Source organism: Oncorhynchus masou, chromosome 25 (assembly GCF_036934945.1).
Source record: "Oncorhynchus masou masou isolate Uvic2021 chromosome 25, UVic_Omas_1.1, whole genome shotgun sequence".
Classification (NCBI taxonomy): domain Eukaryota; kingdom Metazoa; phylum Chordata; class Actinopteri; order Salmoniformes; family Salmonidae; genus Oncorhynchus; species Oncorhynchus masou.
The window spans coordinates 30,987,702-31,003,186 of record NC_088236.1 but is presented as its reverse complement, the minus strand read 5'-3'; the positions used below and the strand labels follow the sequence as shown (position 1 = coordinate 31,003,186).

At 46.0% G+C, this 15,485-nt stretch overlaps 1 protein-coding gene across 1 annotated transcript in view; it reads right to left on the bottom strand.

The window, feature by feature from the left end:
• Nucleotides 1–861: 861 nt before the first annotated feature.
• adgra2 (adhesion G protein-coupled receptor A2) overlaps nucleotides 862–15,485 on the bottom strand; it is a 54,978-nt gene continuing 40,354 nt past the window's right edge. Inside the window, exons 11-20 of the mRNA XM_064937320.1 lie at nucleotides 15,312–15,461; nucleotides 14,920–15,081; nucleotides 14,626–14,826; nucleotides 14,015–14,204; nucleotides 13,655–13,866; nucleotides 4,766–4,893; nucleotides 4,515–4,638; nucleotides 4,278–4,426; nucleotides 3,280–3,369; nucleotides 862–3,115 (exon numbers count right to left, since the gene is read on the bottom strand). Of these exons, the coding sequence (XP_064793392.1) occupies nucleotides 1,696–3,115; nucleotides 3,280–3,369; nucleotides 4,278–4,426; nucleotides 4,515–4,638; nucleotides 4,766–4,893; nucleotides 13,655–13,866; nucleotides 14,015–14,204; nucleotides 14,626–14,826; nucleotides 14,920–15,081; nucleotides 15,312–15,461 (2,826 nt within the window). The 3' untranslated portion in view covers nucleotides 862–1,695. The remainder of the gene's footprint in view (nucleotides 3,116–3,279; nucleotides 3,370–4,277; nucleotides 4,427–4,514; nucleotides 4,639–4,765; nucleotides 4,894–13,654; nucleotides 13,867–14,014; nucleotides 14,205–14,625; nucleotides 14,827–14,919; nucleotides 15,082–15,311; nucleotides 15,462–15,485) is intronic.

Genomic DNA, 15,485 nt, shown 5'->3' with positions numbered 1-15,485 from the left:
CAACTCTGAGCTTTGTGAGTTTGTGAGTTCTTCCTCATGTTATTATCATTGACCAAAAGGGAGATTTCAGGACCTAGAATAAGGATACAATCTATGAATTGTATCCCATTTGCAAAACACTGACGTTGAGGTAAGCTCTGCTAGTCTATACAATTCTTTGGCACAATCATTTCCCTGAATACATTGGAGTTGTTTAGCAGAGCGTATCTAAGATGAACTGAGCTGTTGCATTCTTACAAACTAAAAGAATACTGAAGATCAAAATGGCATAATATGGTTTTACACAATATTGTATGATAAAGTGTGTGAAGCAACATCAGAAAACCAAGTAGCATAAATGAACCAGAATTCTGTCATTCATTTTTTTGCCTTTACTCTGAGCTTTGTACATAAACATAAACAAATAGTGTAGAAGTATTTGATGATTACTGTAACAAGCTTTGAAGCCATTGGATTATGAGGTGAATGTGAGGGGGGGGGGGGGGGGTATTTCAGTAAGCACTTATCTTGGTTTATGTGATATAAACCAGAGCTATTTACTGCATAATAAAACATTCATTACCATATTCTCCTTCCTCCTGATACAGATGGCAAACTCAACATGGTTTAAACTGATGTGTCCCTTTATGTCAGTGCATGAACAATGATGTTTGAAATCCTGGAGGGGGCAGTCTACATCCATGTTCAAATAACTGTAAATCCAGAGCTTTGAAACTCCAAGGGGGAGAGAGCACAGTAAGGGGAAAGTGGACATATGAAGAAGGACGGGGAAGTTCATATAAAGAAATCACCATGGACATTACAGAGTACATGCCAGGGTCAAAGAAAGGTCACTCTAGTTAATTTGTCCAAATACTGATACTTGTTCAATCCTGTTTATTAGGGGAGGAGTTCCCTCTCAGTGCTGATGCGTATTTGAATCGAAGTCAATACGATTTAGTAAAAAAGGTTTTAGAAACTGCATTCTCTCATCCTAGATTGAGAATCAAACACACGCACACACACATGCCCACATACCCACAATACTACAAGAAAATATAATAAAAGCAAAAAGATTCTTCACAGAGGAAATGCACAGCCGTACTGTGGAAATGGCCAATCTTAGATTCCATTTCATGCCATAGTCGATATGCATAGAATAAGAATACAAACAAAACAATAAAGCTTTACTTAAGGAATCCAAAATCAACATCTTATGTTGATTTTAGATATAGCTGGTAAAAATTCCTGTGACGTGTAGAATAAATGAGTATTTTAGGTTTGAAATATGAAAAACAAAAGTACACAAAAAACAGGTCTTGAATTCATGGCAAACCCAACAAACAGTTGTTATGTCTGTGACAGAGCTGAGAGTACAGGACATGGTTGTCTTCATACACATCCCATACCATCATTGTAATGGAAAGCTAAATGGCGCTGGACACAAAAGTAGCAAGCGACACAACCCCATAATCTAGCTCTTTTACACATTCAAAAGAAAAAACTCATCATGATCTGAATCCCAACTTGAGATCCACATCTGAAATTAGAAGAATTGTTCAATTCTTTTAATGTCATTTACACGAAAGTCTGAGTTACACACATGGATCTCATATTAGGATTAATCTGAATAGACATAGGAGACTATAACAACTGTCCAATCTTATCAAATTTTGTCAGGGTCCACTGTGAACATGTGCTGGGAAAGAGCTATAGTCACACTGTAGTTTCACTCTTCCACATACTTTTCATGCCCACAGAGCTCTGGGAATGGTCCGTGCCACTTGTGTCCAACTCCAGCTCTATCACAGAGCTCTTGAGGGTGCCGTTAGGGGCAACCACTGGCACAGTGGTAGTGATGTTGTTCAGAGGGTAGGAGCTGCGCTTAGCTTCACGCTCTGCAGCCGCTGCCAGTTTCAGATTGTCTCGACTGGCGCTCCGCCTATTACCTTGCATAGCCACCCTGCTGGCCACAGAGGGAAGCAGAGGGAAGGGCTTACGGCTCCCGCTGCTGCCCCCGTCACTACCCTCTGAGGGGCTGGTAGCAACTGTCTCCCCCACTCTCCTACCATTACCGTTGGTTAGCGGGCTGGCATGGCTCTCAGAGTGGCTGTGATGTAGGCTGCCGTTCTCACTAGTGGCCTGTTTGTGGGCTGGATGGGCAGCGTTGTGCTGCTCTATACCTGTAGGTCCCAGTGCTCCCATACTGCCCCCTCCACCACCAGCCCTCAAGGCTTTGAGTCGGTAGTGACCTCTGCCTTCACCTCGGTGGTGATACTGGCTGATCCCTTGTTTAGTTCTGCCACTGACCTTCCTCCTCTGAGGTTGGACAGGGGCTACAGAGCCTATGGTGGGCAGCAGGTTGTTTGCTTGCTTGTTGTTATTGTCCGTACTGGTGCTGGTGTTGGTGCCTGCTGGGGCATGAGTGGCATTGTTGGTATTGTCTTGTGCCACCTGCAGCAGGTTGGTAAGCTTGCAGGGCCCATGGCCTACACTGCTGATCCCACTGGGGATGGAGGAGGACCTGGCTGATGAGGAGTTCTGGGGATCCTCTGGAAGATGGCAGCCAACGAAGATCTGGGATCCCTGTTCAGAGGTGGTCTGCATCCCACTAACAGTGGTGCAGGTGTGCGTGTAGACTGGCATAGGCTGGGAGAGGCGATACCCTGGGCAGCAGCCCAGCCAGGAGGCCTGCACATCCAGGCGTCGGAAGCAGTGGTGCACCACCAGGAACACTCCTGACACGGTGGCAGCTACCCCATAGAGAGAGCTAAACAACAGGCTGCTGTGCCCTGTCAGCCACATGGCCATGGCTCCACAGCCCCACAGGGCCAGGAACAGGAAGTGGGTGGCCACTAGCACCAGGAACTGCACCTTCAGGGAGTACTGGTCCTCTCGGGTCAACGCAGCATGCATGGTCCCCACCACAGAGTCTGTTGACAGGAGACTAATGCTTCCCCCCAGGGCTGGCTGGCTCTCAGGCACAGGGGAGGACAGGGAGGATCCTGGGCATTCTTTGGCCACCCGCTGCCTCAGGCGAAACACAGTGCACAGGAAATAGATCCAGGTGACCAATACCGCCAAGCCTGCAGGGACAAAGAAGGCCCCCAAACTGGGCTGCCACACCAACCAGCAGCTGGAAAATACAATACAAAAGTCAGTAAGGTCATAGCAAAGAAGGATACCTCTGTGTATTCAAAATCTCATAAAAAATGGCAAGTTCAGCTCTTGAATAAGCACTAAACCAAAATATACTGTGTCAAGGGCCAATTGCTCAATGGTAAAATGAGAAGCACTCACTAAGGGCTGTTGGCCCCATAGTTGTTGACATTGACAGCCGCAGTGATGCCACATATGATGAGAGGAACACCACCAGCTATTAGATAGAACCTGTATTCAGAAAATACACAAATTACAGGGATCAAAGAAAATTAGATGAAAAAGAAAGAAAGAGTGAATGACAGTGAACTCAGTTAGATGTGAAGTATCATGTCCCAGCCACAATATTGGAAACAACAACTTAAACCCAAGGACTGCATGACAAATTACATTTCAGTTTCTGTTTATTCTGTATAAGATTTAGGGGCTTTGCTCCTTTGTTGTTTTCTCTCAGCAAGCATACATTTCACAGCTGTAGTGATCCCTAGGCTAGCTGTCTGTGATCTCCTGAGCTGAACTGAGCTGTAAGTTGGGCAGCCTCTCTGAGCTAGCTGATAAAGTGTAACAAAGGGCAACAGGCTGCTGGGGGGGTTGTGATTTATCACAGGGATAGGTGTCATTGCAGGGCTGACCCCATGCGGCGGTGGGCAACAGAAGGGTTTGGGAAAGCCACAGAGGTCAACAGTACAGTACATGATCACAGCCAGGGAGCACCAGGGCAGAGGGGGAAAAGGGGGAGGAAGAGGGGAGGGGGGCAGTAATGAGGGGACAGTGCGCCCCCTCCATCACCCTTGCCAGATTTACGACATTCTCCTTAACCTCTGTTATCCCTGGCTCGTACATTCCACACCTCCCCCGCTCTGGGCTCAGCACTCTGCATCTGTCACTGCTACTCTTTTGTGCCTTAGCAGTAGTCTACTGTTTTTCCCTCCAAGGCTTTCTAAAACAGAAGATCCTTGGTTCTAAACACAATGGTGGTCTTTGATATGACACAGTTTGTGTGTCCGTTCACATGAATACAGTCATTTAAAATACCGCCCCACAATGAGCTCACAACTCAACCGTTGACCTGTTTCACAATGACTCACAACCTTCTCATATAAAAGTAAACTCTGTCTCACCCTGATGACATCACTTACCTGAGCATAGGCCGCTGAGTAGCTGGAACAGGAGACTCTCCCTCTGGTTGCCGTGGCATCCTCCAGACAGCCTCTTTGTAGAGGACTCTAGCACTGACCCCGATCCACAGCAGAGTAGACAAGGAGGAGTAGTGGAGAGCGATGCCCACCTGACACAAATCACACAGGGTCAAACATACAGCCTACACACACCACATGTAGAGAGCATTAGCTGGTTCTGGGAGGAGAGGGACTTACTGCCTGGCACACCATTGGATAGCTGGTCAGGGTGATGCCTCCTGCATAGACAGCTGTGGTCATAGCGATGTGGAAGCAGGTATTGAGTAACGTGTGCCAGCTCTTTCTGGATATGTTTATAGAACTGCAGGAGGAAGAAGAAAACAAAGAGAACCATTAGATGGACATAAAGACACTGTGGGGTAGGTCAGATAGCAGACACACGCACACACACACACACGCATATGCACACGTACACGCGCACACGGTACCTGTGGTGTAGTATGTGTGTGATGATGATGGTGAAGAGGCAGAGGAGGAGGATTGCAGTACAGCTATAGACCACAGGGTGGAGTACCCTCACTGACATGGGTGGGGAGTGGGGGAAGTCAGGAACCTCCTAGGAAGAAGAGAACTATTAATATATTTGCAATGACCACACTGTGGGGCTTGATATAAAATCTCCAGACCTCGAGAAAAGAACATGAACATTCATCCAGTGAAGTGATTTTTTATTTCGATCTATTAGGATCCCCATTAGCTGGCGCCAATAGTTACAGCTAGTCTTCATAGGGTCCGACATAATGAAAAAGACATTACAGACGAAATACTTTACAATTTACATACATTTAAAAACATTAGCATGTAGTGTGTGTGTACATGCAACAAGTAGGTCACATGGGGGAGATGATTTGTGTCGTGAGGTGTTGCTTTATTTGTTTTTTTAAACCAGGTTTCCTGTTCACTTGCGCTAAACAGATGGAGGGGCATTCCATGCTCTCATGGCTATGTATAATAATGTATGTTTCCTTGAATTTGTTCTGGACCTGGGGACTGTTAAAAGACCCCTGGTGGCATGTCTGGTGGGGTAAGTGTTTGTGTGTATCAGTGATATGTGTAAGTTCACTAAGCAAACAATTTGGAATTTCTAACACATTAATGTTTCTAATAAAAACAGGAAGTTGACACAGTCAGTCTTTCCTCAACTCGTAGCCAAGAGAGATTGGCATGCATAGTATTAATATTTGCTCTCTGATTACAATGAAGAGCAAGACGTGCCGCTCTGTTCTGGGCCAGCTGCAGCTTAAATAGGTATTTCTTTGCAGCACTTGACCATATGACTGGACAATAATCAAGATAAGATTAAACTAGAGCCTGCAGGACTTGCTTTATGGAGTGTGGTGTCAAAAAAGTAGAGCATCCCTTTATTACAGACAGACCTCTCCTCATCTTTACAAACATTGAATATATATGTTTTGACTATGACAGTTTACAGTCTAAGTTAACAACAAGTAATTTAATCTCCTCAACTTGTTCAACAGCCACACCATTCATTACCAGATTCAGCTGAGGTCTAGGACCTAGGGAAAGATTTGCACTAAATACAATTCTCTTTGTTTTAGAGATGTTCAGGACCAGTTTATTACTATTCCAAAAAAGTCTGCAACTCTTTTTTAAGGCTTTCAGTGACTTCCTTTTGCTGTGGTTTCTGATGTGTATATGGTTGAATCATCAGCATATATCGACACACATGCTTTGTTTAATGCCAGTAGCAGGTCATTGGTAAATATAGAAAATAGTAGAGGGCCTTGAGAGCTGCCCTGTGGTACACCACACTTTACATATTTGACATTAGAGAAGCTTCCAGTAAAGAAAACCCTCTGAGTTATAGTAGATATATAACTCTGAATCCACAATATGGCAGAGGTTGAAAAGCCATCACATACGTTTCCTCAACAATAGGTTATGGTCGAGCAACTGCTTGGCATCTGACCATAAGGCGCTACAGAGTGTAGTGTATACGGCCCAGTACATCACTGGGGCCAAGCTTCCTGCAATTCACGACCTATATAATAGGTAGTGTCAGAGGAAAGCCCTTAAAACTGTCAGAGACTCCAGTCACCCATGTCATAGACTGTTTTCTCTGCTACCACTCGGCAAGCGGTACCAGAGCGCCAAGTCTAGGACCAAAAGGCTCATTAATTAACAGCTTCTATCCCCAAGCCATTAGACTGCTGAATAATTAATGCCACCAGACTATTACATTGACCCCCCCCCATTTGTTTTGTACACTGTTGCTACTCAATGTTTATTATCTACGCATAGTCACTTCACCCCTACCGTACAAATGACCTCTAACCTGTACCAGCGCACACTGACTCGGTACCGGTACCCCCTGTATATAGCTGTGTTATTGTTATGTTATTGTGCATATTTTTTATTATTTTTTACTTTAGTTTATTTGGTAAATATTTTCTTAACTCTTCTTGAACTGCACTGTTGGTTAAAGGCTTGTAAGTAAGCATTTGACTGTAAGGTCTACACTTGTTGTATTTGGTGCATAAGACAAATAAAGTTTGATTTGATTTGGTTAATAATATCAAAGGCTGCACTGAAATCTAACAGTATAGCTCCCACAATCTTCTTATTACCAATTTCTTTCAACCAATCATCAGTCATTTGTTGAGTGTCCTTCTCTATAAGCACGCTGAAAGTATGTTGTTCATTTGTTTACAGAGAAATAGCATTGTATTTGGTCAAACAATTTTTTTTCCAACAGTTTGCTTAGAGCTGGCAATAAGCTGATTCGTCTGCTGTTTGATCCGGTAAAGGCCATTTTACCACTATTGATAGCAGAATGACTTTTGCTTCCTTCCAGGCCCGAGGACAAAGACTTTCCTCTAGGCTCAGATTAAAGTCATGACAGATAGGAGTGGCTGTAGAGTCAGCTACCATCCTCAGTAGCTTTCCATCTAAGTTGTCAATGTCATGCCCTGGCCATAGAGAGGCTTTTATTCTCTATTTTGGTTAGGCTAGGGTGTGACTAGGGTGGGCATTCTAGTTTCTTTATTTCTATTTTTTCTGTTTCTATGTTTTGGCCAGGTATGAGTCTCAATCAGGGACAGCTGTCTATCGTTGTCTTTGATAGGGAATCATACTTAGGCAGCCTGTTTTGCCACCTTAGTTGTGGGTAGTTGTCTTTGTTAGTGGCCTGTATAGCCCTAGTAAGTGTCACTGTCGTTTTTTTTCTTTTCTTGTTTTGTTGGCGACATTTAAAATGAAGAGAAATGTACGCTCACCACCCTGCACCTTGGTCCGGTCATTTCCCTGACGACGATCGTGACAGTCAATGCCAGGATGTTTGTCATTAAGAATCATTTTTCCACCTCTCCCACACTACTTTACACAATTGAAACATACAGTGCTTTTCTTTAATTGTTAGTTATTTTTATCCATGAGTACGATGACTTTTTTCATCATTCTTTACATCACTGATTTTGACTTCATAATAGAGTTTCTTATTTTTGTTGAGTTTAGTCACATCACTTCTCAATTTGATGTGCAGCCACTCCTTTTGCCACATCTCTTTCAACCATACAGTTTTTCAATTCCTCATCAGTCCATGGAGCCTTAACAGGTCTAACAGTTCATTTCTTAACAGGTGCATGTTTATCAATAATTGGAAGAAGCAATTTCATAAATACATCAAGTGCAGCGTCAGGATGTTACTTATTAATCACATCAGACCAACAAATATTTTTAACATCATCTACAGCTAAATATTTTGTACAATCTCTTATACGCTATTTTAGGCCCAGCCTTTGAAACTTTGGCTTTCCTGGAAATAGACACTATATTGTGATCACTGCATCCAATGGGTACCGATACAGCTTTCCCTAAGTTTGTTTTATTCACTGCTTTAGCACACTCCACCAACCCTGATGTCCATGCCGTGTCTGAATCCTGGCTTAGGAAGGCCACCAAAAACAGAGATTTCCATCCCCAACTACAACATTTTCCGTCAAGATAGAACTGTCAAAGGGGGAGGAGTTGTAATAAACTGCAGAGATAGCCTGCAAAGTTCTGTCATACTTTCCAGGTCTATGCCCAAACAATTTGAGCTTCTTATTTTAAAACTTTAATTCTCTAGAAATAGGTCTCTCACTGTTGCCACCTGTTGTAGACCCCCTTCAGCTCCCAGCTGTGCTCTGGACACCATATGTGAATTGATTGCCCCCCATCTATCTTCAGAGTTTGTTTTGTTAGGTGACCCAAACTGGGATATGCTTAAGACCCCGACAGTCCTACAATCTAAGCTAGATGCCCTCAATCTCACACAAATTATCAACGAACCCACCAGGTACAACCCTAAATCCATAACCATGGGCACCCTCATAGATATTATCCTGACCAACTTGCCCTCCAAATACACCGCTGCTGTTTTCAATCAGGATCTCAGCGATCATTGCCTCATTGGGGCGGCAGGGGAGCATAGTGGTTGAGCATTGGGCTAGTAACCGAAAGGTTGCAAGTTCAAATCCTCGAGCTGACAAGGTACAAATCTGTCATTCTGCCCCTGAAAAAGGCCACTGTTCCTAGGCCGTCATTGAAAATAAGAATTTGTTCTTAACTGACTTGCCTAGTTAAATAAAGATTTTTTTATTGCCTGGGTCCGCGGTCAAACGACCACCCCTCATCACTGTCAGAGGCTCCCTAAAACACCTTCTGTAAGCAGGCCATTCTTACCGAACTGGCCCGGGTATCCTGGAAGGATATTGACCTCATCCCGTCAGTTGAGGATGCCTGGTCATTCTTTAAAAGTAATTTCCTTACCATCTTTCCAAAAATGTAGAACTAAGAACAGATATAGCTCTTGCTTCACTCCAGACCTGACTGTCCTTGACCAGCACAAAAACATCCTGTGGCGGACTGCACTAGCATTGAATAGTCCCCGCGATATGCAACTTTTCAGGGAAGTCAGTAACCAATACACACAGTCAGTCAGGAAAGCAAAGGCTAGCTTTTTCAAACAGATATTTGCATCCTAACTCCAAAACGTTTTGGGACACTATAAAGTCCATGGAGAATAAGATCACCTCCTCCTAGCTGCCCAATGCACTAAGACTAGGTAACACTGTCACCACCAATAAATCCATGATAATCGAGAATTTCAGTAATAATTTCTCTACGGTTGGCCATGCTTTCCTCCTGACGACCCCAACCCCGGCCAACAGCTGCGCACCCCACGCAGCTACTTGTTCAAGCCTCCCTAGCTTCTCCTTCACCCAAATCCAGATAGCAGATGTTCAGAAAGAGCTGGAAAACCAGGACCCGTACAAATCAGCTGGACTAGACAACCTGGACCCTCTCTTTCTAAAATTAGGTCTGTTCAACCTCTCTTTCGTATTGCCTGAGATCCCTAAAGATTAGAAAGCTGCCGCAGTCATCCCCCTCTTCAAAGGGGGTGACACTCTAGACCCAAACTGTTATAGATCTATATCCATCCTGCCCTGCCTTTCTAAAGTCTTTCGAAAGCCAAGTTAATAAACAGATCACTGACCATTTCGAATTCCGTACCTTCTCTGCTGGGCAATCCTGTTTCCGAGCTGGTCTCGGGTGGTTTCGGGTGCACCTCAGCCACGCTCAAGGTACTAAACGATATAATAACCGCCATTGATAAATGACAGTACTGTGCAACCGTCTTCATCAACCCGGCCAAGGCTTTCGACTCAATCACAGCATTCTGATTGGTAGACTCAACAGCCTTGGCTTCTCAAATGACTGCCTCACCTGATTCACTAACTACTTCTCAGACAGAGTTCAGTGTGTCAAATTGGAGGGCCTGATGTCTGGACCTCTGGCAGTCTCTATGGGGGTACCACAGTGTTCAATTCTCGGGCCGACTCAATTCTCTGTATATATCAACGATGTCGCTCTTTTTGCGGGTGATACCCTGATCCACCTCTACGCAGACGACACCATTCTGTATACATCTGGCCCTTCTTTGGACACTGTGTTAACAAACCTCCAAACGAGCTTCAATACCATACAACACTCCTTCCATGGCTTCCAAATGCCTTTAAACGCTAGTAAAACTAAATGCATGCTTTTCAACCGTTCGCTGCCCGCACCCGCCCGCCCGACTAGAATCATTACTCTGGACGGTTCTGACTTAGAATATGTGGACAACTACAAATACAAATGTCTTGCTAGACTGTAAACTCTCCTTCCAGACTCATATTAAACATCTCCAATGCAAAATAAAATCTAGAATCGGCTTCCTATTTCGCAACAAAGCCTCCTTTACTCACACCTCTAAATATACCCTCGTAAAACTGACTATCCTACTGATTCTCGACTTCGGCGATGTCATTTACAAAATAGCCTCCAACACTCTACTCAGAAAACAGGATGCAGTCTATCACAGTGCCATCCGTTTAGTCACCAAAGCCCCATATACCACCCACCACTGCGACCTGTATGTATGCTCTAGTCGGCTGGCCCTCGCTACCTATTCCAGACCCACTGGCTCCAGGTCATCTATAAGTCTATGCTAGGTAAAGCTATGCCTTCTCTTAGCTCACTGGTCATGATAACACCCATCCGTAGCATGCACTCCAGCAGGTATATCTCACTGGTCATCCCCAAAGCCAACACCTCTTTGGCCACCTATCCTTCCATTTCTCTGCTGCCAATAACTGGAACGAATTGCAAAAAGCTTGGAGCCTTATATTTCCTTCACTAACTTTAAACATCAGCTTTCTGAGCAGCTAACCAATCGCTGCAGCAGTACATAACCCATCTGTAAATAGCCCATCCAATCTACTTACCTCATCCCCATATTGTTTTTATTTACTTTTCTGCTCTTTTGCACACCAGTATTTCTACTTGCACATAATCATCTATACATCTATCTCTCCTGTGTTAATTTGCTAAACTGTAATTACTTTGCTACTATGGCCTATTTATTGCCTAACCTCCTCACGCCATTTGCACACACTGTATATAGACTTTCTTTTTTTCTATTGTGTTATTGACTGTACGCTTGTTTATTCCATGTGTAACTCTGTGTTGTTGTTTGTGTCGCACTGCTTTGCTTTATCTTGGCGAGGTCGCAGTTGTAAATGAAAACTTGTTCTCAATTAGCCGACCTTGTTAAAGGTGAATAAAGATGATTTTTTTAAATTAAAAAGAACAAAGTACAACAGCATCAGTAAAAATGTGATCAATACATGTGGATGATTTTGTTCCAGATGTCACGCCCTGACTTTAGTATTCTTTGTTTTCTTTATTATTTTGGTTAGGTCAGGGTGTGACGAGGGTGATATATGTGTTTCTCCCTGTCTAGAGTTTTGTATGTTTATGGGGTTGGTCCTGTTCTAGGTGTTTTTATGTCTATGGTTGCCAAGATTGGTTCTCAATCAGAGGCCGCTGTTTATCATTCTCTCTGATTGGGGACCATATTTATGTAGCAATATTACTTGGGTATTTCATGGGTATTTCATGGGTTATTGTCTATGTATAGTTGCCTGTGTCAGCACTCGGTGTTCATACCTTAACGTTAATTTTGTTGTTTTGTATAGTTTGTTAAGTGTTCTTCGTTAATTAAAGGAGAATATATTCTCATCACGCTGCGCCTTGGTCTCCTCTATTCGATGAACATGACAGAATAACCCACCAAACCAGGACCAAGCAGAGTGAAAGGGAGGAACCGCGCTTGGTGGAAAATGGACCCGGCAGAAGGATGAGTGGGTGACAACCTGGGAGGAGATAGAGAGGTGGTCGATCGATCCAGGGAGAGTGCCAGAGCCCGCCTGGGATTCAATGGAACAGTGCGAGGAGGGATACAGGAGAATGGAGGAACGGCAACAATATAAGGGTACACGGCTAGCACGGAAGCCAGAGAGGCAGCCCCAAGATTTTTGGGGGGGCGGGGGGGAGGGCACACGAGGAGATTGGCTGAGTCAGGTAGGAGACCTGAGCCAACTCCTCGTGCTTACCGTGGGGAGCGTGTAACTGGTCAGGCACCGTGTTATGCAGAGATGCGCACGGTGCGTTCTATTCCAGCTGCTCGCATTGGCCGGGCTAGAATGGGCATCCAGCCAGGAAGGAGGGTGCCGGCTCAGCGCTCCTGGTCTCCAGTGTACCTCCTTGGACCAGGATATCCTGCGCCGTCTCTGCGTACTGTGTCTCTGGTGAGTCTGCACAGCCCAGTGCGTCCTGTTCCAGGGCGAAAATGAACATCCAGCCAAGACGGGTTGTGTCAGCTCTACACTCCAGACCTCCAGTACGCCTCCACAGTCCAGTACGTCCTGTGCCTGCTCCCCGCACTCGCCCTGAGGTGTGTGTCACCAGCCCAGTACCACCAGTGCCAACACCACGCACCAGGCTTCCTGTGCACCTCCAGAGCCCAGTATATCCTCTTCCCCCTCCCCGTACTCGCCCTGAGGTGTGTGTCCCCAGCCCGGTACCACCAGTTCTGGCACCACGCACCATGCCTACAATGCGCCTCGCCAGTCCAGAGCATCCGGCGACAGTAGCCAGTCCAGAGCGTCCGGCGACAGTACCCAGTCCAGAGCGTCCGGCGACAGTACCCAGTCCAGAGCGTCCGGCGACAGTACCCAGTCCAGAGCGTCCGGCGACAGTAGCCAGTCCAGAGAGTCCGGCGACAGTAGCCAGTCCAGAGAGTCCGGTGACAGTACCCAGTCCAGAGCGTCCGGCGACAGTAGCCAGTCCAGAGAGTCCGGTGACAGTACCCAGTCCAGAGCGTCCGGCGACAGTAGCCAGTCCAGAGAGTCCGGTGACAGTACCCAGTCCAGAGCGTCCGGCGACAGTAGCCAGTCCAGAGAGTCCGGTGACAGTACCCAGTCCAGAGCGTCCGGCGACAGTAGCCAGTCCAGAGCATCCGGCGACAGTACCCAGTCCAGAGCGTCCGGCGACAGTACCCAGTCCAGAGCGTCTGGCGACAGTACAACAACAAACAGCAGGGATCTAGACAGCCACAAGCCCGGGACAATCCACGGTCCCAGCCACAATGCTATCCACATCGCAGGCTACACTCAAGCCCTCAAGAAAACCCCACTCGCCCTATAGGCAGCTAGCTAACAGCTAGGCTATCTGCTACGCCAAGCAGCTCCTCAGACCCAGCCTTGTTCAGCAGGATCACAGGATCCAAACTCAAAAGGTAGCTAGCTAGTAACCAAACTTTTTCAATAGACTTTCAGAACTTTCCAAAACAACAAACTGAGCTTTCCCTCATTCCACATCCAACAGGAATTGACGTGTTGTGCAGTGCGTGTTGTGCAGAGTCATCATTACATTACATCCACCATGTGTCTCTGGGAATAAGTGAGTGATCCTAGGACGTGCTCCCGCCCTACCTGCAGCACGGCGTAGTTGCTGAGTACAGAGCAATGCAGGGTCGAGGTGGCAGAGTCAGTGTGGGCCAGGAGGCAGCCCTCCTGGCTCCATCCCCCCTGCTGCTGCTGCAGGGCCTGCAGGCTCCAGTGGGCCGCCACTGGGTCACTTCCCGGGATTGAGTGGCGCAGGGACACCAAGATGGGCTCCGAGTGGTTCCACATACTGCACCCGTCTGCCACACAAAGGAGGAGATGACCATCACTATCACTGTCACCAGCGCATACATTTGTATTTTGTAATTGTATTAAAATAACCAGGTTTGACCCATCTCTGTAAATTTGTTGAATTGTGTAATAAAAGTGTTATAGCAGCTCCCTCACCTAAGCCTACGTAGATGACAGGGCTGTTGACACTGCGTCTGCGGGCGTTCTCTCCAGGACCACTGAAGTTCCCTGAGAAAGGGAAGAACCTCCCTGTACGGAACGCCACAAACTGAAGCTTACAGTCTGACGGGGCGTCCGGGGGGAACAGAGAGGCAGGGAGAACCACAGACGCGAGGGCTACAGCATTCTAGAGGGAGGGAGAAACATAGAAAGAGAGAGAGAGACAGAGAGAGAGAGACAGAGAGAGAGAGAGAGGGAGAGAGAGAATCATACCATTCATTCTTTACTGTCCTACTTTCACCTATATTTGACTCTGTTAACCCAAGGGAATACGAAACAGAAATTTCAAACACCAAACGACAAAATGTAAAACCTCAGGATTTTCTCCCTCTTTCATGTCAGCTGTTGACTGTGCTAAATGACTGTGCTAAATGACTGTGCTAAATGCAGATCCATACCATCTCCAGTAGGTCAAGCTCTGAGGTGTGTTCCCTCTAATGACAACCGTATGCACTGTCTGCCATTGTACCACAGACACACAACTACAGTCCTGTTTGTGGGTAAGGTTGGGTTCAGGTCTGGGTGAGGGAGACAGAGACAGTGCTTACCTTCATGGGGAAGTTGTTTATGGAGGTGTTGTGGGTGCCAGTGGTGCAGCGGAAGCGGAGCTGCTGTTCGTGGGTGGGCTCTGCCCCCTCCATGCCCAGGTTGCCTAACAAGGTCTCCCGGCGTTGGTAAGCTGTGCAGCTCATCCCAGTGAAGTGGGCCGGACGGATAAGATGGGCTTCCATTACAATGTTCCTGGAGAGCTAAAGGGGGTTAACAACGTTGATTACATTTAGGACTGTTAGATAAAAAATAATATAGAACCTTAAAACATGTTGGAATGCAGGTTGTTGTACCGTGGAGAGGTCCTGGGCATGGCTGTGGAGCTGGGGCCAGGCCAGAGTCTCCAGAGAGTGGACTATGGAGCTGCAGGCTTTCTTCTCTCTCTGGGCATGGGCCAGGATCTGATTATCCACCTGCATTAGGTTACTGCCCATATCCACCAGCATCTCTGACAGCTGACACATACATACACACAGGTAAAGACGTGAAAAAGCAAGCAGAAAAACAGGCATTTACATAAACACAGGGGGCAGAAAGAAACTTAATCATGGACATAAGGTAATGAATATATCATGAATATTCAAGTCAAAAAGTCCCTATCAACTCTTTCCAATTAAAGACAACGCAGATACAAAATAAAAACTAAAAAACATGCATTGAGCGATTAAAGATCTCATTGTCCCACCTCTCGCAGTGGTCGGACATATTCCATGAATTTCTCCATCATCTGGGCCACATACATCACGTCCATAGTGTCAGTGAAACTGGATGCATCCACGGTGTACGTGCGCACCTGACGTGCCAGAGTGACTGCATTAGAGGTATTGATGGGCATCTGGAAAAAGAGAGAAGTATGATT